General features: G+C 37.6%; 1 protein-coding gene across 1 annotated transcript; it reads left to right on the top strand.

Annotated features, from left to right (window-relative positions):
* The first annotated feature begins 1,817 nt into the window (after positions 1-1,817).
* Positions 1,818-2,878, top strand: LOC120108981 (auxin-induced in root cultures protein 12). Its single transcript, XM_039122721.3, has one exon. It carries the CDS (start codon positions 2,113-2,115, stop codon positions 2,767-2,769), a length of 657 nt encoding a protein of 218 aa, XP_038978649.1. The 5' UTR covers positions 1,818-2,112; the 3' UTR covers positions 2,770-2,878.
* The last annotated feature ends 22,198 nt before the right edge of the window (positions 2,879-25,076 follow it).

Raw genomic sequence — 25,076 nt, 5'->3', positions numbered from 1 at the left:
GTCTCAAATTGGACCGTTCCAATTTTCAGTTTGGGTCTGAGTTTACAGAATCCCAACCAGACCCAACCCGGTCCATTATTTTTTGAGTCAATTTTGGATCATTTATCCAATGATCCGAACCCGGATTATCGATTTTGGGTCTACATGGGCTTGTTGGATTGCTTTGGTCTGCATGCATATTATTGTTTGTACTTGCCGTTGTCATGTACAATATTATTAATTTGTTAGCATTTGCTGGTGAACCATTGTCTCTCTGGATGGTTAATTAATATTGTTGGAGTTGTCAAAACACTTACTTTAAGTATAATTAATTTGATAGGACTGATGTGGAGCATCTACTTGATGGCTAACATGTGAAAGAGCTATTTTTTCCGATCCAAACAGTAGCTGAGACATTTTTTCTCCTATATTATGAGATAGTTTAATTCAATAATAAAGGTTATGGCAGGTTCTAGTTAAATTATGTAAATTTCATCATGATACAGCATTGTTATTTTTCAAAATGTGTATGAAATTCCATTTGTTAATAGTGTCTCCACTTTTTCTTGACATATTTGGAGATGTTTAGCTTAGACTAGTTAGTCTAAAATGTGTTTAAACATGCTTATCTTAGTAAAAAAAATCAGCTAAAAAGCTCAACCTTAAAATAGTAAATTATGCTTTTTTATTATGAATTATAGCATGATCCGACTTCGATCCGAACCGGACCTGAATTTTTTAGTTAGGACTGGGCTATACATGGACCTGATCCGAACTAAATGATCTGTTGGGTCAAAAAATTGTAGCCGTGGATCTGATCCGACCCGATCTGATCTTCTATTAGGTTGGGTTTGAGTCCAACATTAGGACTCGAACAAAAAATCAAGCTGGGTCATGCTCACTCATGACCCGATTTGATCCGACCCATTTGCACCCTTATCTATAAAAGATATTATTTTCACTAAAACAAACCCTCTTCTATAACACTTTCCCAACATTTTGTTAGATGATCCTATGGGAGCGTACTTTCAAAGAATGTAATTTTGGGACTATTTTTTTTTATTTGGCTTTGCCTTATTCCAAACAAAAAATCAATGGCACCTATAACGAAAGATTTAGTCTTGTGTCTTATTAACATAATCAGCTTTTTTTGGTAAAATGTACATATTAACATATTTTTCTAATTAAATTTTTGCCATAATCACCTTTTCTAAATTAATACATGTCACCTGGGTGGAAAAATCAGTACCATATTTTTTCCATTCAATCCTTAGCGTAATGATCATTCCACTGGGGAAATCTAAACAATATCTTTCTTTCACTGGGGAAATCTAAACAATATCTTTCTAATTCAATTCTTGCCATTATCACTTTTTAAAATTAATGCGTGGAATCTATTTTTGCTCTCATTATCCCGGACGGGAGCTGCAAAACATTCAAAGCACCAGAACTTCAAACAATATCTTTCTTTTATTGGGGAAATCTAAACAATATCTTTCTTTCATTTGGGAAATCTAAACAATATCTTTCTAATTCAATTCTTGCCATTATCACTTTTTTAAATTAATACGTGGAATCTATTTTTGCTCTCATTATCCCGGACGGGAGCTGCAAAACATTCAAAGCACCAGAACTCTAGGAGGGGCCGTGGAGTCCGCAGTCCTATAACTGAGCCCCCGAACTGAGTGCCCTTTTCCCTTCTAAAATTGCCAGGCACTTCATAAAAGCACACCAACTCATCCATACTCCAAGCATTTGGAATGGAGCTGACAGAATGTGGGGTATAGGTTCCAAACCTTAGGGGTAAATATATCACTTTCCATTACCAACCTCTAAACCATATGCCGTTAGAACGCTCGCAACCCCTAACGCATGCACGCGCTTTTGATTCTGTCGGAACGCGTTATTTCTCTTCATTTACCGTCCACGTGGCATCAGAGACCGTAGCTTAACCAATAAAAACACGACTCTTTCTACAATTCCAATTCACCAAACTGTTCCTGAGGAATACCAGACTGGCGCTTCCTCCTACTCTTCGCTATAAATTCCCGACCAGAGCTCTCGCCGCTTACCCCGAGAAATCCTCTTCTCCGCGGAGTTTGACAGCCCACTCTCTAGGAGGAGGAATACACCATGGCCGCCGCCTTCGTGCTCCTCTCCGTTGCTATCGCCGCCGTTTGCTTCCTTCCGCCGCCCGTCGCTGCTCAGGCGTGCAAGTCCCAGAATCTGGGAGCCAACCGGGTGTTCGCGGACTGCAGCGACCTCCCCCACCTGTCCGCCTCCCTACACTGGACCTACAACAGCACCGCAGGGGCGCTCTCGATCGCCTTCATGGCGCCACCGGCGGCGCAGGGGGGTTGGGTGGCGTGGGCGATCAACCCGACGGGGACGGGCATGGCGGGGTCGCAGACGCTGGCGGCTTTCAAGGGAGCGGACGGGAAGATGGTGGTGAAGACGTACAACATCACAGGATACGAGCCGCTGAAGGAGTCGAAGATCGCGTTCGATACGGCGGATCTCGCGGCGGAGTACACGAACGGGACGATAAGGTTGTTCGGGACGGTGAAGGTGGGGAAGGATATGAAGGCGGTGAATCAGGTGTGGCAGGTGGGGGCATCGGTGAAGGACGGCGTGCCGGTCAAGCACGCGTTCGATCCGGACAATTTGGCGGCCAAGGGCACCTTGACTTTGGCCCAGGCGGTCAGCCCCGCACCCCAGGAGTCCGGCGCCGGGAAGAGGAATCTCAGTAACCTTCTTTATTTTGTCATGTTTTTATTTTTACTTTTTTAGGAGATTCCAGGAATTTTTATTGGGTAAGCAATGGCTATTGATTGCTTTGTTGGTGATTTTCGAAGTTTTCTAATTTTTTTTTAATAATTAATTAAATAATATAAAGTGAAGTTGGACTCTTTTGTATTTCGGTATATACAGAATTTAATTCTTTAGGATCCTTTATACATGCTCGTACCTATTAAATTAGAAGGAGAGAGGAAACTCAACTCCTCTCAAAAATTTAAAAAAATAAAAAAAATAAATTATTGAAAAATCAGATTTTCTTAAGAAAATTTGTGTGTTCATGCACAAAAAAAATTAAGAAAAATTGACTCTCCGGAAAATCTTTTTGTCGATGAACAAAAAGAAAAAAAAATAGAGCAAAAAAAGAAGTAGAAGTAAAAAGTGCACAAGAAAATTTGCTATTTACTTATATTTCTTCATATATATAAAATTTCGACTTGGCATTTAATGCTACGACGAGATTGAAAAATATCTTATTTCTATTTCTTTCTATACAATTAACGTATTATTCCATGCATGGTCGGTCAAAATGATTTGGAAAGTTGGTATTGCCTTTTCTTCCTCTATGCATAAAAAAGAAATCCATTCAAAAATGACTCTTCAAAAAAAAACAATTGCACAAAATAAATTAGGGGCATCAAAATCATAAAAATTAAAAAACAAATTCAAAGCGAGACTCTTCAAAAAGGAAACCACATTAAAAAAATCAAGCACAATGAAGGGCATAATATTTTCTCAAAAGAAAAATCCTTTCAGAAAGAATATTTTAAAAAAGAAAATTATTGCACAAAGTAAATAAGTGCACAAAAAAAAAATCATGCACAAAGGAAGCCAACAAAAAAATTTCTTATGAAAAGACGTAAAAAAGGGTGGTAAATGTAGGTGTAAATTAGCATAAAAAAACTCACAAAGCCTTTTCTTGTTTCCTTTCTTTAACAAAAGTTCATTCATAGCGGGACTCTTAAAAAAGAAATCCATGCAAAGAGGAAAGGACTCTTCAAGAATGAAAATTTCAAGTAAAAACAAAAGGGACTATTCAAGAAAGAAAGCACACAGAAAAAAGCATGCACAAAGAAAGCCATAATATTTTTCCATGTACAAAAGAGAAATCTGTCCAAAAAGGAAAGGACTTCAAAAAAAAAAAAATCATACAAAGTAAATTAGTGCACAAGAACCACGAAAATAAAAAAAAACCTTTCAAAGTGAGACTCTTCAAGAAAAATTGTGGACAAAGAAAGCCATAATAATTTCTCCATGCACTCACGTGCTAAGTCAATTAGCACACAAAAAAATATGCACAAAGAAAATCAAAAATAATTTCTTTTAGTCGTAATAATTTCTCCATGCACTCGCGCAAAATCAATTAACACACAAAAAAAAGTATGCACAAAGGAAGCCAAAAAAAATTCCTTTTGGCCATAACAATTTCTCCATATACTCGCGCAAAGTCAATTAGCGAACACAAAAAGAAATATGTACAAAGAAAGCCAAAAACAATTCCTTTTTTTATATAAAAAAAGTTTAAAAAAGGAAAAAACCTAGGAAGAAAAAAAGGCAGAGTAAATTAGCATAAAAAAACCCACTAGTCCATTTCTTATTTTCTTTTTTGCCAAAAGAAATTGTTCAAAGCGGGACTCTTTAAGAAAAAAGTGCACAAAAATAATCAAGTCATAACATTTTTTCTCATATGAAAAAAAAAATCATTCAAAAAAAATCTTCTCAAAGGAAAGCGCAAAAAAAAAAAAAAATCATGTACAAATGAAGTCATAATATTTTCCTCGTGCACAAAAAAAAAAAAAAAAATCTGCTCAACCAAATATGATAAATTTTATTTTTCATATTATTCTACAATCTGGTATATTCCAACTAAACGAACCTAACTTTAGTTCTCATGTCCGTCCAAAAACGTATGCATTTCTATAAGCCCATCCCCGTCTGCCTAAAAAGCTCAAAGTGGTTACCATCTGCGTTGCCAAACGGACGGAAGATCTCGTGGTGGAGATCCTTTCTCAGCTGCCAACCAAATCCTCTTTCCGGTTTCAATGTATCTCCGAATTGTGATGTTCGCCCTTTACAGGGCGAGGAGGCGTATCCAATATATTAACGTCTCAAAGAACGATGACGATCTTGCCATCGACACCACTCTCAGTTTCTTGCCCAACTTATGGAATATGGAGGTGATCAGCTCCTGCAATGGGCTGCTCTGCCGCTCGTGGGTCGCACAAAGCAGCCCCATAAAGAATATGATATCTACGGGTGCCAAGCTTTGGGCTTCGAACCTCGCATCTCCCGCCACTACCATGTCCTCCGCTTGGACTTCGACGAGATCCCTAGGTTTAGGATCTTCTCGACTAAAACAAAACGAGTGGGTCGAGAGCGAAGTCATTGATGCCAAAACGTATGACGGCCTGCAGGCTACTTTCGCTAATGGAATTTTCCATGTTACCAAAGGTCTGAACCAACTCCTGGGAATTGATCTAGAGGGAAAGGTTTGCCGCAGAATCGAGTTGCCTGAATCCGATGGCATGGAATGTCTTGGACACAAAGGGGATTATTTGCATTATATGCTGCAACGCAAGGATGAGATAAAGGTGTGGATGCTTAAGAACTACGGTCATGTCGATTGGATCTTCAAGCATTGCATTAATGTCAGAGCTATGTTACCGAAACATGGGATCCCTGAAACACCCTATGTTTATGTCACAGAATTTCATCCAGATGTGGATGCTATTTTCCTTCGAATAGATGACAACATCTTCTCATATCACTTAAATAGTGGTGGATTGGAAGAAGTCTACAACTTGCCTGATACAAGCGGTCTAGAATGTGTTGTGTATTCACCCACTGATCGAAGGGGTTTGGCGATGAGCACTACGGGAAAATCGGTTTTTTCCGATGTTTTTTATAGCCTTTACCGACGCTTATTAGCGTCGGGAAAAATCCAGCCGACGCTAAAGAAAGCGTCGCAAATGCGTCGGTGATACTTGAGTGGGAAAAGTTTTTGCCGACGCTAGGAGAAAGCGTTGGCAAAACTCCAGATTTACCGATGCTTACTAAAGTGTCGGCGTATGTGGTTTTTCCGACGCAAAAACGCGTCGGAATAAACTAGAACTTGGCCGTGGCCGTTAGTGTCGGGATTTTTTCCGACGCTTATATGCGTCGCATAAAGGATTTTTACCGAAGCTTTAAAAGCGTCGCCTAAACATTTTTACCGATGCTTTCTAAGCGTCGGCGAAAGCGTGCCAGCCCGTGTTTTTAACGACGCTTTAAAGCATTGGGATTAGAATTTTTTTTAAAAAAAATTAAAGGACAAATGCATATTAAGAAACATATTATAGCAATATGAACCTGTATTACATTTACATCAAAACAAACATTCAAATCATTCAAAACATTCATATTGTCATATATGATGAAATTTACATAATAATTTTAGAATTACAATGCAATTTGAAAAATATAAGAAACATACATATAAAACTCCTTAGATAACAGTCTCAAAAATATCAGGGACCGAATTCAGCACCATCATCATCTCTACGAGCTGTTGAAGTATCAGAAATCTACAAAAGAAAAAGAGAAACTTTAGAAGTTAGGAATATGAAAATCATTAACTCATGAAAATAAGTGAATTATGTAAAGTAATCAAATATATATAGTTATTTACCTGAGGAGGGAGAAATCGCTGTAACATAGATGAAATATGCTCAAGCTGAGACTGCAAAGTTTGTTGGTTCTGCTTCAGCTCCGCCAACTCTGCCTGATGGCGATCCTTCATATCTTCAATTGTTGCCCGAAGTCTACTAACTTCTGCATTACTACTACTTTCTCCAGCATTTCTTGTATACATGCCCACTGCAGACAACTGAGTGGGGGTAACTCCAACGCCATAACCCCTCACTTGATCATAACACTCTGGGCCCAATAATTCGGCGAGCACCTGAGCTTCGACATGACTGGTCGCATCGGATGATGATGACTCTCCGACACGCTCTGAAATAAGAGTTGTTGCCCTATCCTATATCTCTCAAAAAAAATTCATATTAATGTATGGCAATAATAGATCTAATAATAATATCGTTGAAAGATTCAAAGATGAATACATACAACTATATCTCTTGCCTCCTTCCGAACAAAACTGCTATCTCGGTGGGTGTGAGTCATCTTATAAAACTCCACCTTACGAGGCTCCCTCCCATTATTATCCATCTACAACAAAAAGTATATTGACAAGCTAGTTATCATGATACATGCTATATGATAGAACAGTTTAAAATTGTTTCAAAGAGTTTCAAAAAAACTTACGAATTAGCTCTACGTCTAGCATAACTCATCGAGCTTGAAGTATGAGGAACAGTCTGAGAGGCCCGTGCAGCTCTACCAATGTTGACATATGTCTTTCCAAAAAACGAATAAACAATATAATATATTTAATGTATAAATTTGTAATCTATATTATTAGTAAATACAATCTAAGGTATTGAAAAAATATATACAACCTGAGTTTTCTCTGAAAATCAATAATGGACAAGCTCCCCCCATTGATGAGGGATTACATCAGGAGGACAAACACGGGCCACCTCCTCTTCAGTCATGCCCACGTGCTTTCAGTCCGTCTTTAGCTTCGCCTTATATTTTTTTCATTTGCGGTTGACGGACTTCAATACCCAATCGTGGCTATTTGCAGAAAGGACAAACTTTTTCTACACCAAAGTCGAGAATGTTATAACAATGATAAATCAAAAAATAAAATTGTGATAGTTAACAAATTCAATTCTTTACCTCAATAACTTTAAGAAGCTCAACCTTATATGAAGGAAGCATTTCATTCCATTTCGTATAGTTGAGCGGACACAACTGACCCTTCCGCGCAACTGATCCTAGAAAAGTCGATAAAAAGCTTGCAGCCTTCTTGATAGGCTGCCCCAGTTCATTGCATTGGACGATGATCTTCTCATCCTCACGTAGGCTCCACACGTCCCGTGCTCGAGTGGGTCCTCGTGTCCTCCTCACTCTCCCCAGTCCATCTATAAAAATAAAATAAAATATCCATGGATTGTAAGAAAAATTAATATATAAAATGTAAATCAAATTATCTTGGATGTGCACATCATCCATATCTGGGCAATCAGCAGGTGGCACGTGCTCAGACTGAGACTCGTGCTGCTGGGGCTCGTCGGGCTGCTAGGACCGTAGAGATTGATCGGAAGAAGATCCCACGGATGTGTGCTGAAACTCAACATCTCTGAATCGTTTTCCTCGCGGCATGTTGTTACCTAGTATGCACAAAAAGAAGCAATATTAGTTAAACATTGTTTGTGCAATAGAATATGTCTGTTTCACCAAGTTGTTTCTTGTGTTTTAAACATTGTAAGACCACAAGATTCATTTCAAACATTCCAAGAGCTTGATCTACAAAGAAATGAGGCCATATGTGGTTGGGATAGAGAGCAGGTGTAAGGTTTGGAATAGGAGCCTCTCACACCCTGAACAGATTCTAGAAAACATGTACAAGGATGCATGGAATAGTTGTAGCAGTCGGTCAAAACTTGTTTGCATGCGATACAACTATTTCATGGTCACTCTATAAAAAGTTATTTCTAGCACAAAGCTATCAAAATAACCCCCAATAAATAGATAAAACTTTTGCCATTTCCATTTTTTTATGGTAAACAAATACAAAAACTAATATGAATTATATAGATTATATAAAAATCAACCAGTACAAAAAATTTTAATTTAAAAGTATTGTTGCCCAGTAGATATAACCCAAGAGGGGGGAGGGGGTGAATTGGGTCTTTTAAAACTTTTCAACTACTTCTAAACTTTTCAATCAATTAAGCTAAGTTGTATAGATACACTGTGGAATTTAAACTTAGCAACAGTTTGATTCTAATCTAATCAAGATTAAAATTATTAAACAACGGACTCAATAAATAATTAGTCTAGATTTCCCCAAGCAAGCATTTCAATACAATGAATCTTAACGCAGTTTTATCAAATGAAACTTGATTAAATAATTTGAATATACTTGCAACTAAAGGATGCGCGGATAAGAGTTAAGCAAGCAATTCAATTAGATATTTATCTAAGTAAGTAAGTGAGGAAATTAAACAATGAAAGAAAGCATCACAAACACAACAAACGTATAGTGGTTCGGTGCACCCCAGCACCTACATCCACTCTCCAAGACCTCTTGGGAATTTCACTATAATCCCTCAGATTACAGCCGGTTGTTTTACAAGCTCACAACCTAACTTGTTGTTTTCACGAGATCACAACGAACTCGGTCGGTTTTCACAGGCTCACCGACTAGAACCACTCGATTGTTTTTCCGGGTTCACAATCAAACCCAGTTGGTTTTTCCCGGTTCACCAACCACAACCTTACACCGTTGGTTTTTCCTTTGGCTCACCAATAAACCTTAACCCCTTGATTCAATCCCTTGATTGAATCAAGTTACAAGATATTAGAACAAGAGTTTAAAACAAATACAAGCTTCTTAAACAAGCAGATATAACAATATAAACAAATAGAGTAAAGAGAAGAAGCCCTCAAGCAAATTTTGTAGATGAAAGAACTCGGCTTCTTCTTGACTTGACCCTCTTCTGATTTCGCACAAGGTAGAGGATCACTGAGGCAGCACACAGTTGGAGAGGAAGCCTTGGGATTCACTCAGATGCTCTTCTTCTCTCTTTTTTGCTTTGAATGGCCCGTTTGTGCTTTTGGGAGGTTTCTTTTGAAATCTCTTCCCTATGTGTTCTCTCCCACTTCCTTAACTTCTCCCCTAGCTCTTCCCTTGATTTTATAGCTTTGGATGGCGTGGGAACAAAGATCTAGCCGTTAGAGACAAAAATAGAGCCGTTGGAGTTGAGAAAAAACTAGCCGTTGTGCCTCCCAGCGTGCTCGAGTCAACTCGGCTGAAGTAGGAGTCGACTTGGCTGAAGTAAGAGTCGACTCGTGAATAAGAGTCTGCCAGCACTGTAGTTGGGAGTCGACTCGAGCACTGTAGCGCTGAAGTAGGAGTCGACTCGAGCACTGTAGCGCTGAAAATCAACTCTCTGTCTTTTTGTCTATTCTTAGTCGGAGTCGACTCGCAGAGTCTCGGAGTCGACTCGAGCACTGTTCCTTGAAACTCTAGAGTGTCGGAGTCGACTCTGAACTTTCAGGAGTCGACTCGAGGACTATTCTTTTGAATCTTTCTTTGAATTTGCTCCTCCAACTTAAATTCTTTGAACTTGAAACTTGGGCCAATGAAGTATAACTTTCTTTCAACTTTTTGAGAGCTTTTGAGTCCTTCTTCTATTTTTCCAACTTGTTATGTTCCTTGCAAAATAAATATCTTTCTTCTTGTAACACAAACATTAGTAATTATACTTCAAGGTTTTGTGATCATCAAAATCAATCTTTGGGTCAGCAATCTCCTCCTTTTTGATGATGACAAAACTTGGAGTATATGCAATATAAAATAGATTGTGTTCTAGAACTAATGCATAACTAAGTTGCATGAAGTAGAAAACATGCATATTTAAAACATACTTCATGATAATGCTTTAGATTTAATTAGCTTAACACAATCAACACATTTCAATCTAAGCTGATTTGTATTCAATTCAAAAATAAAGCATTATGAGCATATACTCATACTCAAATATTTCTTCCCCTTTTTGACAATATCAAAAAGGTTGCAAAGTAATGAAACATTCAGCACAAAGCAGCAAATGATACTCAAACATTTCTTTTCCTTAGTGTACTCTAATTTTCAGTCAATGCATGTCAAATTATTGCAAGAATATGAATCATATAACTCAAGGCAATAATGTCAGAATAAGATTAATGAGCATAGATCAAAGCCAATTAAGATGATTTTAGAGCAAATTATAATGAGAGCACATCGAATGTGATTCCAAAGATAGTTTTCTAATCAAATGTAGGTGGAACCTTTTTCAAGTTTATTCAAGGAGTATCAAGAATGATATTCAAAGAAAGCACAAATGAAAATCTAACCTTTTTTTTTTGAAAGATCTTTAATAACAAGTATGAAAGTTTGGTCATTTAATATCTTTTGCCCAATATATTAAGTATTTAACAATATGAGTGCAATCTAATTAATTTTCAGAATATAAGATCAAAACTTATATACTTGAAAAAAATACCATCATGTTGGATCATCAATTCTTAATGACTCCAAAAGTTCTTTTATGATTATAAAAGCATTCATGCAATTTATGATATATCTTAGAGCATACATAAAATTCAAAGCTTTGAAGGTTCTTTTAGAGCTCTTTTAAAGACTTTTTTTTACTCTGTTAAAGAGAAACATATTTTGATACATATAAAAATGAATTGGCACAAAATTGAAGCTCTAAAGAGCAAGCCAATAAAAACTCATTAGTGAATTTCAAAATAGATTTTCTAATAGAGACAGATGGAATTCGTTTTCAAATAATTTTCAAGACAGCTGATTTTTCGATTAGGTGCATTTTAAAATCTATAAATCTAGCACATGTAGTAGCTACTTTAAATTTGTGTTCACAAGAGATACTTAAGGAAATTTAGCTCAACACATTATTCTTCCCCTTTTTCATTAAACTAGAGGCTCTTAAGATCAACTGTTTGAATTGCAATTTGGTTCATGATTGAGGCATAAGATATATTAACCAAATAGCAAGCTTCAAGGTGTATAACAGAGATTTTCAGATTTAAATTTCAGATATTTATAATACATATTGGAGAGTATTAGGATCACTTCTCATTTAGTATTCTTTATCTCGTCCTTAGTTATGGATTTATGCAATTAAGTTCCATATGATCCTTTCCTCTGAAATTTTCTTTCTTTCCCTTAATTGATCATTCCATTTAAGAGTTTAGAATTTGAAGATAATTTTTAATAAAACATTCAAATTGTTAATCTTAAAAATATGTTTTCGACAAATTTTAGCATATTTTCAACTTAACCCATTGAGAGCATATTTGTAAGTATCAAATCATATTCATTTGAGATAATAAACGCTCTATAAAATTAAACTCAAAGTATAGGCTATATATAATTAAGACAAGTAATGGCAACACAAGGAGGTTCATCAAAATCAATTCATAAAATATTCAAGGTATGCATCATATGATGGTGACTTTTGAATAAGATGCAAAATCTAGAGAGATTGATATGTCTAAAGCTCCCCCTCAAAAGATGCATTCTTCTTTAATCATTCTTTTCTTTTTGTTGAATTTCAGATGTTAATGACAAACATGAATAAAACCGAAATTCTATGATATCAAGAAAGTAAAGTGATCTAGAGTTTTTCAAAATTTATTGCAATCACTCTTTTTCACCTTTCAAGAATAAGTTATACTTCCTCTTAATCTTTGGAAAAATGTACTGAAATATTAATCAAAAAATAATTCATTTGAAGCTCAATTTCTTTCAAAAGCAATTACATTTTCTTTCTTTTAAGAGTCATTTGAGTGAGTTAAAATATTTCTAGCTTTAGGAGCATTCACTTTCTTTTAAAAATAGCTTTTTCTTTTAGTGATGGAAGCAACAATCATGTAGAAAGGGATATAGAAGATCATTCAAGTGAATGTTTGTAGGATTTAATTTCTTACTCATAGATTCACAACAATGTATACATGAAACATAATAAATCTTTTTAATATCAAAATAAAATTATATATTTAAAAACATTTGTTCGCAATCAAGATCATTGAAAAATACATCATTTAGACCAATTTTAGTACACTTTAAAGATAAGAAATGATATGTTTCAAATGCGTATCGGAGCAATCAACCAAGGCATCAAAATTAATTCTATTTTTCTTAAGTTAAAATTTTCATTTAGGAATCATATTGAGTTATTCTTCTGAATGATGCGATCATTGAAGCATATAACTAAGGTTACAAAGATGTAACGATATAAGCATTTTTAAATTAAGTTAAAACTTTTATACAAAATCGGATTCTGAACTTCATAAAAATTTTCAAGGAGACTTTCAAAGTTATAATTTGATATATGTATCTTCCACATTGTAGCTCATCTTAAATCATTACAATTGAAAACACATATTTCAAACATATTAGAGCATATTCAGAATCTTTGTATTTTTGGTACGAATTAGAACATTATGTACCAAAATTAGGCAAGTTGAAAGATAAAACAAAATCAACTCATTTTGCCTAAATAGAGATATCCTTCTCTTCTCCTTTTTACAAATTTATTCAACTTTCAGATTTCAAAGATGATCGTGAACGACAAATCTGAAATTTCTTTTTAATAATACCAAAAAAAAATTTATGTAGTATTTCAAACATTCAATCAAATTATCCAAGCATGGAGCATTACAAAATATTGAGAATCCATAATTCAAAATATCATGCCATATGCAAAATATATTATATTTTAAGTCATGCATTAAAATATTAAGAACAAGTATGTCAAGGATCAAAATCAATTCTTTTCAAATAAACTCCCCCTATTTAAATATAATCTTGCACCGATTTCATCCTTAAGGTGTGTTTTCAAGTGATTAAAACTTGACTTGATTCTTCTTATATACTTTCATTTACTTTGTCATTCATTTTCTCATTTTTTTTGAATTTCTTTCCTTAACCAATTAATGAACATTTTGATTTTGTTTTTCGTTTTTTTTTATTTTCTTATGCTCTATACTCTATTTGCTCTCTATCTGATGGAGTTGGAAGGGGCACGAGGTACTACCACTAGCCTTCCTCTTGTGTCGTCCCTAATATACCCTACACCGAATAGTTGGATCAAACAGTGCCGGGTACTACCACTAGCCTCTCCATTGGCACCATTCCTATGATGAGCAATATAGAAAGATTAAAATGTTCACTTCAAACTCCCCCTATTTAAGTATAATTAATTACGGATTTTATCCCTTCCAAAAGAATGCTCACACAAATCTCACAAATGTGCCGAATATATTATGCTTGTTTTGCTTTTCCTTATGATTGGAGTATTTGCCTTTACTTAGATTTTACTTTCCTTAAATAATGTTCATTTTCTTTTCTTTATCTCTCTCTTTTTGTTATTCTCAAGTAATTTACATAAAGGAGCAGAATAAAAAAGTAATCTTATGTATCATATAGATGTATATCATGCAAACAATATTTTCATTATGCTCAAGGATTCATAGCTTCTCACAAGTTATTTTAAATCACAATTTTAAGCATAAACTTGTGTATTTCATGATTATGGCATAGGCAAAGATATATTTTAGTTTGGGCAAACCATGAAACAATTTCTAAAAGCATAAGTCAATCAATACATATATTAAACATGATATCAAGAAATTAATAATTAAAGACTTTAATCATGCCATAATAAGATTTAAGTTATTGACTTTGCTCAGCTAATTTATGAGAGAGGCATCTAAAATTACCGATTCATTCTGCATTCTTCAAATCAAATACCTACTAGATTTCTTATGTGTAAACTTTTGGCTGAAGAAGGTTCCCTTTCTTGTTTGCATATGAATGTTTATTGTATCTTATATGGAGGTGTCCTTCAAGTTGAAATCTCTCATTTTCTTGCTTAAGGATCGTGCATTATTAACAAAATCTTTTTTTTTCTTGAAGGAAAGTCATTAGTTTCTTCAAGATACAAAACATTCATACAACATATTTCTTAACTAGATGACTCAACATAAGATATAACAATAATTGAATGTTGAGTCACTTTACTCAAGAGATTGCCTAAATATAAGCAAGCACATGTCACTTGAACTAAAGAGATAGTTTCATTAACCAAGATGGTTCACTACAGAAAAAGTCGGTTTTACCGACGCTTTTTTGCCGACGCTTTTTACAAGCGTCGGCAATTTTCGGTCTAACGTCTAAACATGGCGACGCTTGTAAAATGCGTCGGCAAAAAACGATGCTAATACGCGTCGGTGTAGTCGTAGGCCTAAGACGACGCTAAAAAGCATCGTCGGAAGCCAACGACCCCCCTCCAAACAACCCCCTGTCAGAAGCCACCCTCACACGCTGTCGTAAAATAAGCGCCCAATACAGGGCCAATTTCGGGATCAGACCGCGTTCCCATGGGGCTCCTTTTCCTTGCCATGACCTTCTCCCCCCTCTCCCCCCACCCCTTGAAAAACCCCTCTCCATCGCCTCTTCTCCCCTCCATGGGCCGCTCAAAACCCCTCTCCTCTCGCGTTCACAGATCCTTCAATCCTCCCGAAACCCTGACCCTAACCCCAGCGAGCAATCGAAGACGAGAAATGGCCCAGAGAGAGAAGGAGCTCCAGGTCCCGGAGACTCTCACCCTCTGCGTCAACAACTGCGGCTTCTACGGCAACCCCGCCACCAACAACATGTGCCAAGCCTGCTTCCAGGCTGCCGGATTCGCCTCCCCCTCGCCGCCCTCCTGCTCCAGCCACGAGAAAGCCAGCTCCGCCCCGGCTCGGTCGCCGGATCCGGCAGTGGAAGCAGGGAGGGGAGGTGTGGAGGGGCCGGCATCCAAGGCTGATGCTGTCGCCGCGGTGGTGTCGCCGGTGCACGGGTTACCGGAAGAGGGTGGGGCTTACGGGGTTCCGGTGCCGGTGCGGAAGCAGGGAGGAAAGCCAACGACCCCCCTCCAAACAACCCCTGTCGGAAGGGTCATCCCTCCTCCCTCAACCCATTCCAGAGATCGGAAAGCATCTATTTAACCAGTAGTATTACCCACATCTCTCTCGCCCATTCCTCGTCTTCTCTCTCTCTCCAGAAACATCGGTCACCAGTGCTTCATAGAGATAGAGGTACAGAGACCAAACCCTTCTCCAATCCCTCTTTTGCTCGATCTTTTCGACTTTTTTTTGGTTGTTTTCTCATATTTTCTTGGGATCTGTTCTACCCTCAGATGTCGATGAGTTCTATGCGATGTGCGATCCAGGTGAGTTTTTTTTTTGTTTTTTTTTGGTAAAGATCGGTAGAAGTTTGAGATCAGGGTTGTTTTGGTGTTGGATCTGGTACTTGGAATCGAGGGATTTGGGTGTGGGTTGATTTGATGCAGAGAAGGAGAACTTGTGCTTGTATGGGCATCCTGGAGGGATGTGGAAGGTGACGTTGCCGGCGAAGGAGGTGCCGTTGGAGCTGCCCGAGCCGGCGCTCGGGATCAACTTCGTGAGGGACACAGCGACAGAAAGGAGCCGGTGCACAGCGACTCGTGGCTCCTTTCTGTCGCCTTCTTCTTCGGAGACCGCTTCAATGGCAACGAGAGGCGATCGCACCCCGGCCATCCGGCCCCCAGGGCCTCATGTTCCCCATGATCGAGTCCCCCGGCGCCGCCGAGCTCGTCGTCTCATTCTGCTGTTTCCCGCCGCGCGGCGTCCGCGAGTCCGCCGACACAGTGGTGCGCACCTCCGCCTACGGCATCGACGATGGCTACCTGGCGCGGGTTGACGAGGAGCTGCTGGTGATGTGCCAGGTGGAGACGGCGGCGGGGCTGGCGGAGATCGAGGCGATCGCCGGCGTCGAGGGGTCGACGTGGTGCAGATGGAGCCGCTGGATCTGAGCGCGAGCATGGGGCATCTGTGGGATTTGAGGGATGCGATGAAGGAGGCGGAGAGGAAATTGGGGAGGAATCGAGGCTCTGATTCAAAATATTTTTTAAAATATTTTTTTTTAAAAAAAATATTTAAAACGATGCTTTAAAGTGTCGGCGAAAATCCAAAACTGGGCATGCTTTGGGCTTTCCTGACACTTTAAAGCATCGGCGAATGTCGTTTTTGCCGACGCTTTTATTAGCGTCGGAAAAGCCCTATTTTTACCGACTCTTTCTCTTAACGTCAGCAAAAACCAGACCCACGCCCACCTGCCCGATGTCTGACCCATGCTTTGGGGTGCGTGGGCTGGAAATTCGCCGACGCTTAAAAGCGTCGGTAGAGACCAAAAAAACCACCGGATGATATCCTTTCTTTTGTAGTGGTTCAAGTACAAGCATGTGAGGCAATAGGAAGACTCATCAAGGTCAAATCAATTTCTTGTATTCAGAATCAATTTAGCTTAGATTCAATGGCAACGAGAGGCGATCGCACCTCGGCCATCCGGCCCCCAGGGCCTCATGTTCCCCATGATCGAGTCCCCCGGCGCCGCCGAGCTCGTCGTCTCATTCTGCTATTTCCCGCCGCACGGCGTCCGCGGGTCCGCCGACACAGTGGTGCGCACCTCCGCCTACGGCATCGACGATGGCTACCTGGCGCGGGTTGACGAGGAGCTGCTGGTGATGTGCCAGGTGGAGACGGCGGCGGGGCTGGCGGAGATCGAGGCGATCGCCGGCGTCGAGGGGTCGACGTGGTGCAGATGGAGCCGTTGGATCTGAGCGCGAGCATGGGGCATCTGTGGGATCTGAGGGATGCGATGAAGGAGGCGGAGAGGAAATTAGGGAGGAATCGAGGCTCTGATTCAAAATATTTTTTAAAATATTTTTTTTTAAAAAAAATATTTAAAATGATGCTTTAAAGCGTCGGTGAAAATCCAAAACTGGGCATGCTTTGGGCTTTCCTGACACTTTAAAGCATCGGCGAATGTCGTTTTTGCCGACGCTTTTATTAGCGTCGGAAAAGCCCTGTTTTTACCGACTCTTTCTCTTAACGTCAGCAAAAACCAGACCCACGCCCACCTGCCCGACGTCTGACCCATGCTTTGGGGTGCGTGGGCTGGAAATTCGCCGACGCTTAAAAGCGTCGGTAGAGACCAAAAAAACCGCCGGATGATATCCTTTCTTTTGTAGTGGTTCAAGTACAAGCATGTGAGGCAATAGGAAGATTCATCAAGGTCAAATCAATTTCTTGTTTTCAGAATCAATTTAGCTTAGATTCTATTTGCTTAAGATAATTATCAATAAGACATGCTAGCTAAGCTTTAATCAAATTATCTTAAACAATTATTTCTATCAAAATTCAGATTATGATTCATTTGTTATCAATAAAATATGATTCATTAGAGTTAGATTGAAGTCTTGCACAAGGGCACATAATGAGCATACAATCTGGTCTACTAGCTGTATGATAAAATAATTATTCTATCATGCTTCAATACAGCTTTACAAACAATAGATCTACCTTGCTCATCCTTTTCAAATTCTACAAGATGGGGTCATAGACATACCTTCTTCATGCTAATCTTCTATAAGAGTTTTCTTGTGGACTAACTTTGATCAATGAAGATCCCCTTTCTTGTTTGTCTTAATTTGGAGTTCGAGAGAAAATGTTAATTCATTCATCATACATATTTCAAACTCACCTTGCATGAGCTTAGTGAAATCTTCATATAAATCTTCATTAGTAGAACCAAAAATGATGTCATCAATGTATACTTTGAGCAAATAAGATATCACAAATTTTTCTTTTTGATGCATAGATTTATCACTATTACTTTCTATCAAAAAAGTTACTCAAGCTTTTATATCATGCTTTTGGTGCTTGTTCCAAATCACATATTGCTTTATCATATTTGTAATGAGTGTTTTCAAATAAGATGGTTATTTTACATAGATCTTGTTTAATGAAATAACCACATAGGTGTGCATTCTACACATTCATTTGACAGAATATAAAGCTCATAAAGCAAGCAAATGATAATGGTGATCTTTACTTCTAATCATGCAAGAATTTCATTAAGATCTATTTTATCTTTTCTTGATTGAATCTTTTAGTAGTCACCAATTTTTCTTCATTAAGTGCATTTCTGAAAAACTCAATTTGGTTCTAATTATTAACAAGTTTTCAGATTTTATCGGCAAGATTTTAAATTCTATCTTTTTCAAAAATGATTTAGTTTAACTTGACCAATTATAATCTTGTTCATTCTTCTTAAGGTGTTTTAGTTTCAGATTGTTATATGTAAGCAAAAATATTAACCATATACATATATAATCTGATTTTAGTGACTTGATGAAAGATCATTAGTCTCATAAAGAATAAAATGAATTGATATTTCTACAACTAGGATCTTTTCATTGAATATTCTATATGCATTGCTTGATGAATGATACCCAAAGACAGGAATATCTTTATCAGATTTGGCATTATTATAAGAACATATCAAGCATAACATGTACGACTGAAAAATATGAAAGATATGCAATAGTTCATTTTCTATTTTTCAGAAGATCAAAAGGAGTTTTCATCAAAAATAGATCTAATAGAAACTATATATATGACAAGCAGTGATGATAGCTTTTAACAAAAATCATTTAAGCAGATGACTATCATACAATATTGTCTTTTTCATTTCTTCAAGGATTCTATTAACCCTATTTTACTTATGGTGTTCTTGATGCAGAAACAATTGTATTCAATATTATTTTTTGTGCAAAATTTAACAAGAAATTGGTTTTCAAAGCTGTGCCATGAATTTTCACAGTTTGCAAAGCTTTTTTATTTAAAACCTTTTGTAAGTTTGTGCCAAAGCAGAAAATATTTCAATTTAAGTACCAAGAATAAAACCAACGTTAGCTTTGAGGAATCATCCACAATTACAAAGTTAAGAAGCTTATCTCCTAGGTTCACTATCCTAGAGATCCAAATAAGTTCTTGAGAATTTCAAAAGACTAAGAGGTGGAGACAATGTTTTCAGATTTAGAAATGATTCTAGTTTGTTTCCCAAGATGGCATGCATAGAAAGCTTTGACCTTGCAGAAATTAATCTAAGTAAACCAATGACAAGGTCTTTTGAGATTAAGTCCATACTAGCATGAGTTGATTTTATATGCCAAACTAGTTTCTTTAATCTTGGTATTCATAATGTATATATATAAAAATATACCAAGTACACATTCTTATGCCTAAGATCAATAAAAGATAATGCCATGGATAAAAACTCTCAGTCAAGCATATAGAGGACTCAAAAAGATATTTTAAGAAAATTGATTAATCATTAACAAAGTATCCATCAATAAGTAAAGTATAACATAGAAAGATTGAGGAATTTGAATTTATTTCTTCTATTTTAATTGCTTTTCTTGATTATATTTTAAGTTCCATTCTTTAACATGTGTCTAGAATACCCATTTATGTGAACATGGGTATCTTGGTACACCTACATCTACACCCTCATATTTTCATTTTGGATACCCAAGCTTGCTTGGGTCCTTGAGAGTTAGGACATATGGTTCCTTTTGGAACCCAAATCTGTTTAATAATAATAGCTTTACCATTTGATTTAATTGTACTAGAACTATAGGTAAAGTTGTTATGCCCATTCTTTTGATGTTTGAAATACGTTATCCTTTTTGATGATTTGCTTGACGAATTTATAACTTTTTTCTTTAGGGGTCATTGCTAAGCGAAGGAGTCAAACCAAATTTTGATTTATCAAAATCAGCATGTTGGCTTTCAAACATCATTTTTAATCTTTCTGAACTTACAGTGAATTTGTTAATAAAAGATTTCAATTGGTTAATTTCTTGACTTAAGTTTTGATTTTCTTTAATTAAATTTGAATTTTTCTGAATCAATTGTTCTGAATTTAACCTTAAGCTTTCATTTTCAGAATTTAGTTTGTCTTGTATTTCAGCAATAGAATTTCTTTCTTTTGAGATTTCCAGATTTAGTTTCTTAAGATTTTTGTTCTTCATAGCTAATTTTCTACATTCACCATACAAATCATGAAAAGCATTTAATAATTCATCATAAGAGAATTCTTCTTGAAAATCATTTGATGTAAAAGTAGATTCAGATTTTACCTTATCTTCTTGTGCCATAAAGCACAAGTTGGTTACCTCTTATAGTTCTCTGGAGCTAATATCATCATTGTTGCTCCTAACTTTCATTTTCTTGCTTGACTCTTCTTTGGTCAAGGCTTTCTTCCTTTTTATCTCTTTCTTCCATTCTTCTTGCTTCCTCTTCTTCTTTGTATTTAGGAAGCATTTGAATTTTTCGGTGTTTGGGGATGGATCCTTGTTTTCATCACTGAATTCTTTATTTGTTGTTCTTTCTTCCTGATTGGGAGATTCAAAATCTTTTCCTGCAGGCTCACTATTAGTATGTAATTGAAGCACATGTGAGCTAATCTGGATTTTGTTATAAATATTTTCTAAAGTGTCCCATATCTCCTTAGCAAATAAGCATGCAAAGATTTCATTAAATTCAGTTTCATGGATAGCACAATATAGTATGTTCATAGCATTAGCATTCAATTGTGCTAAGTCTTTTTCATTAACAGTGTAAGAGAGTGAGTGGGGGCCATTTGTTATGATATTCCATAACTCATAGTTTTGTGATTGAACAAAGATTTTCATTCTAGCTTTCCATTGAATATAGTTAGTTCCATCAAACAGTGGAGGTCTGTTTGTCGAAAGTTCCTCAGCAAATAATATGTTATGTGGGGCTGTCATTATCTTTAGCTCTAGTCGGTTAAGACTATAATTAATAGAAGAGCACCTGCTCTGATACCACTTATTACCCAGTAGATACAACCCAAGAGGGGGGGTTGAATTGGGTCTTTTAAAACTTTTCAACTACTTCTAAACTTTTCAATCAATTAAGCTAAGTTGTACAGATGCACAGTGGAATTTAAACTTAGCAACAGTTTGATTCTAATCTGATCAAGATTAAAATTATTAAACAACGGACTCAATAAACAATTAGTCTAGATTTTTCCAAGCAAGCATTTCAATACGATGAATCTTAATGCAGATTTATTAAATGAAACTTGATTAAACAATTTGAATATACTTGCAACTAAAGGATGCGCGGATAAGAGTTAAGCAAGCAATTCAATTAGATATTTATCTAAGTAAGTAAGTGAGAACATTAAACAATGAAAGAAAGCATCACAAACACAACAAACGTATAGTGGTTCGGTGCACCCCAGCATCTACATCCACTCTCCAAGACTTCTTGGAAATTTCACTATAATCCCTCAAATTACAGCCGGTTGTTTTACAAGCTCACAACCTAACTTGTTATTTTCACGAGATCACAACGAACTCGGTCGATTTTTACAGGCTCACCGACTAGAACCACTCGATTATTTTTTCGGGTTCATAATCAAACCCAGTTGGTTTTTTCCAGTTCACCAACCACAACCTTACACCGTTGGTTTTTCTTTGGCTTACCAACAAATCTTAACTCCTTGATTCAATTTCTTGATTGAATCAAGTTACAAGATATTAGAACAAGAGTTTAAAATAAATACAAGCTTCTTAAACAAGCAGATATAATAATGTAAACAAATAGAGTAAAGAGAAGAAGCCCTCAAACAAGTTTTGTAGATGAAGGAACTCGGCTTCTTCTTTACTTGACCCGCTTCTGATTTCGCACGAGGTAGAGGATCACTGAGGCAGCACACAGTTGGAGAGGAAGCCTTGGGTTTCACTCAGATGCTCTTCTTCTCTCTTTTTTGCTTTGAATGGCCCTTTTGTGCTTTTGAGAGGTTTCTCTTGAAATCTCCTTGAAATCTCTTCCCTATGTGTTCTCTCCCACTTCCTTAACTTCTCCCCTAGCTCTTCTCTTGATTTTATAGCTTTGGATGGCGTGGGAATAAAGATCTAGCCGTTAGAGACAAAAATAGAGCCGTTGGAGTTGAGAAAAAACTAGCCGTTATGCCTCCCAGCGTGCTCGAGTCGACTCGGCTAAAGTAGAAGTCGACTCGTAAATAAGAGCCTGCCGGCACTTGATGACCCAAAGATTGATTTAAAGATTGATTTTGATGATCACAAAACCTTGAAGTATAAATACTAATGTTTGTGTTGCAAGGAGAAAGATATTTATTTTGCAAGGAACATAGCAAGTTGGAAGAACACAAGAAGGCCTCCAAAGCTCTCAAGAAAAGTTGGAAGAAAGCTACAATTTATTGGTCCAAGTCTCAAGTTCAAAGGATTCAATTTAGAAAGGCACAGACAGACGGACAGAAAGATTCATCTCAGAACCTGTCAACGAGTCGACTCCTGAAGAGCGCGAGTCGACTCCGATGTTCACCGAGTCGACTCCAGGGTAGTATGAGTCGACTCCTAGGAGTCACAGGCAGAAAAGTCAGAGAGCAGTTTTTGGGTCTGAGATTCGAGTCGACTCCAGTGGAACGCGAGTCGACTCCGATGGTTGGCAAGTCGACTCCAAAGAAAGTGAGAGTCGACTCTCAGAGGAACACAAAGAAAAAGACAGAAGACCAATTTACTGACTCTGAGATTCGAGTCGACTCCCGCAATACGCGAGTCGACTCCTAGACACCGCAACCCAAAGACAGAAGACGGTATTTTCGTCACTGAGAGGCGAGTCGACTCCAAGACAGTTCGAGTCGACTCCAAGGCAGCGCGACCCCAAAAATGCAGAGGATCAGTTTTCGGGCTCTGAGAGCCGAGTCGACTCCAAGAGAATCCGAGTCGACTCGAGGAAGAAAATCAGAAAGTATGTCCTCTGGATTCATGGGATGAGCCGACTCCGAAGATGCCAAGTCAGCTCCAGATGTTGGCGAGTCGACTCCGGGTTAAGTCGAGTCGACTCCCAGTCAAGGCATGCACTTTAATTCAAATTTGGAACAGTGGCCGAGTCGTCTCCAGTAAAGCACGAGCCGACTCCTGCAACAGGCGAGTCGACTCCTGATCGCGCGAGTCGACTCCGATCCCAACGGTAATATTGTCAGAAAGTGCAGACTGTGTCCAACGGCTCTATTTTTGTCTCTAACGGCTATATTCTTGTTTCCACGCCATCTAAAGCTATAAAAACAAGAAGAGAGCTAGGGAAGAACTTATGGAAGTGGGAGAGAACATTTAGGAAAAAGATTCCAAAGAGATTACACGGAAAATCTCCCATAAGCACAAAAGGGCCATTCAAAGGAAAATAGAGAGAAGAAGAGTATCCAAGTGAATCCCAAAGCTTCCTCTCCATCCGTGTGCTGCCTCGGTGATCTTCTACTTTGGGCAAAATCAGAAGAGGGTCAAGTAAAGAAGAAGCCGAGTTCCTCCATCTATAAATCTGTTTGAGGGCTTCTTCCCTTTACTTTACTTGTTTATATTTGCTATATTCGCTTATTTGAGAAGCTTGTACTTGATTTAAACTCTTGCTCTAAATATCTTGTAACTTGATTCAATCAAGGGATTGAATCAAGGGGTTAAGGTTTGTTGGTGAGCCAAAGGGAAAAACCAACGTTGTAAGGTTGTGGTTGGTGAGCCTTTGGGAAAACCAACTGGGTTGATTGTGAACCCGGAAAACAATCGTTGTAAGGTTGTGGTTGGTGAGCCTCTGGGAAAACCAACTGGGTTGGATTGTGAGCCCGTGAAAACAATCGGGTGGTTCTAGTCGGTGAGCCTGGAAAAACCGACCGAGTTCGTTGTGCGCTCGTAAAACAACAAGTTGGGTTGTGAGCTTGTAAAACAACCGGCTGTAATCTGTAGGATTATAGTGAAATTCCCAAGAGGTCTTGGGGAGTGGATGTAAGTGCTGGGGTGCACCGAACCACTATATGTTTGTTGTGTTTGTGATGCTTTTTGTCATTGTCTATCTTGCTCACTTACTTACCTAGATAAATTGCATGCTTAACTCTTATCCGCGCATCCTTTAGTTGCAAGCATATTAAATTTACTTAATCAAGTCTCATTCGATAAATCAACCTATTGCTAAGTTTAAATTCCACTGTGCAACTATACAACTTAGCATAATTAATTGAAAAGTGTTAGAAGTAGCTTAAAAGTTTTATAAGACCCAATTCACCCCCCCTCTTGGGTTGTATCTACTGGGCAACAAGTGGTATCAGAGCAGGTGCTCAAATATTATTCGTAGTCTTAACCGACTAGAGCCAAAGATCATGACAACCCCACATAACGTATTACTTGCTGAGGGACTTTCCACAAACAGACCTCCACTGTTTGATGGATCTAACTATATTCAATGAAAAGCTAGAATGAAAATCTTTACTCAATCACAAAACTATGAGTTATGGAATGTCATAACAAATGGCCTACACACACCCACGAAATTAATTGAAAGTATGTTCGATAAAAATTTGGCTGAACTAAATGCTAAGGCTATGAACCTTCTCTACTATGCATTTAATAAAAATATTTTCAACCAAATTTGTATATGTTCATCTGCCAAACAAATATGGGATACTCTTGAAGCAACTTATGATATTTCCAAAGAACCCCATGTTAGTTTACTTGAGGATAATTACAAGACTAACATTGAGCATGCAGGAAACACTCTAAATCAGGAAGAAAGATTCAAAAGCTTCCTAAAGACAAAGAAGAAGAGGAAGGTAGAAGAAAGGAAGAAAGAGTCAAGCAAGAAATTAAAAGTTAGGAACAACAATGATGATATTAGCTCTAAGGAACTACAAGAGGTAACTAACTCGTGCTTTA

The sequence above is a fragment of the Phoenix dactylifera genome, chromosome 15 (assembly GCF_051530095.1).
Source record: "Phoenix dactylifera cultivar Ajwa chromosome 15, Ajwa_hap1_PhDact_Kaust_v1.1, whole genome shotgun sequence".
Taxonomy (NCBI): Eukaryota; Viridiplantae; Streptophyta; class Magnoliopsida; order Arecales; family Arecaceae; genus Phoenix; species Phoenix dactylifera.
This window is presented reverse-complemented; position numbering and strand designations above follow the sequence as displayed.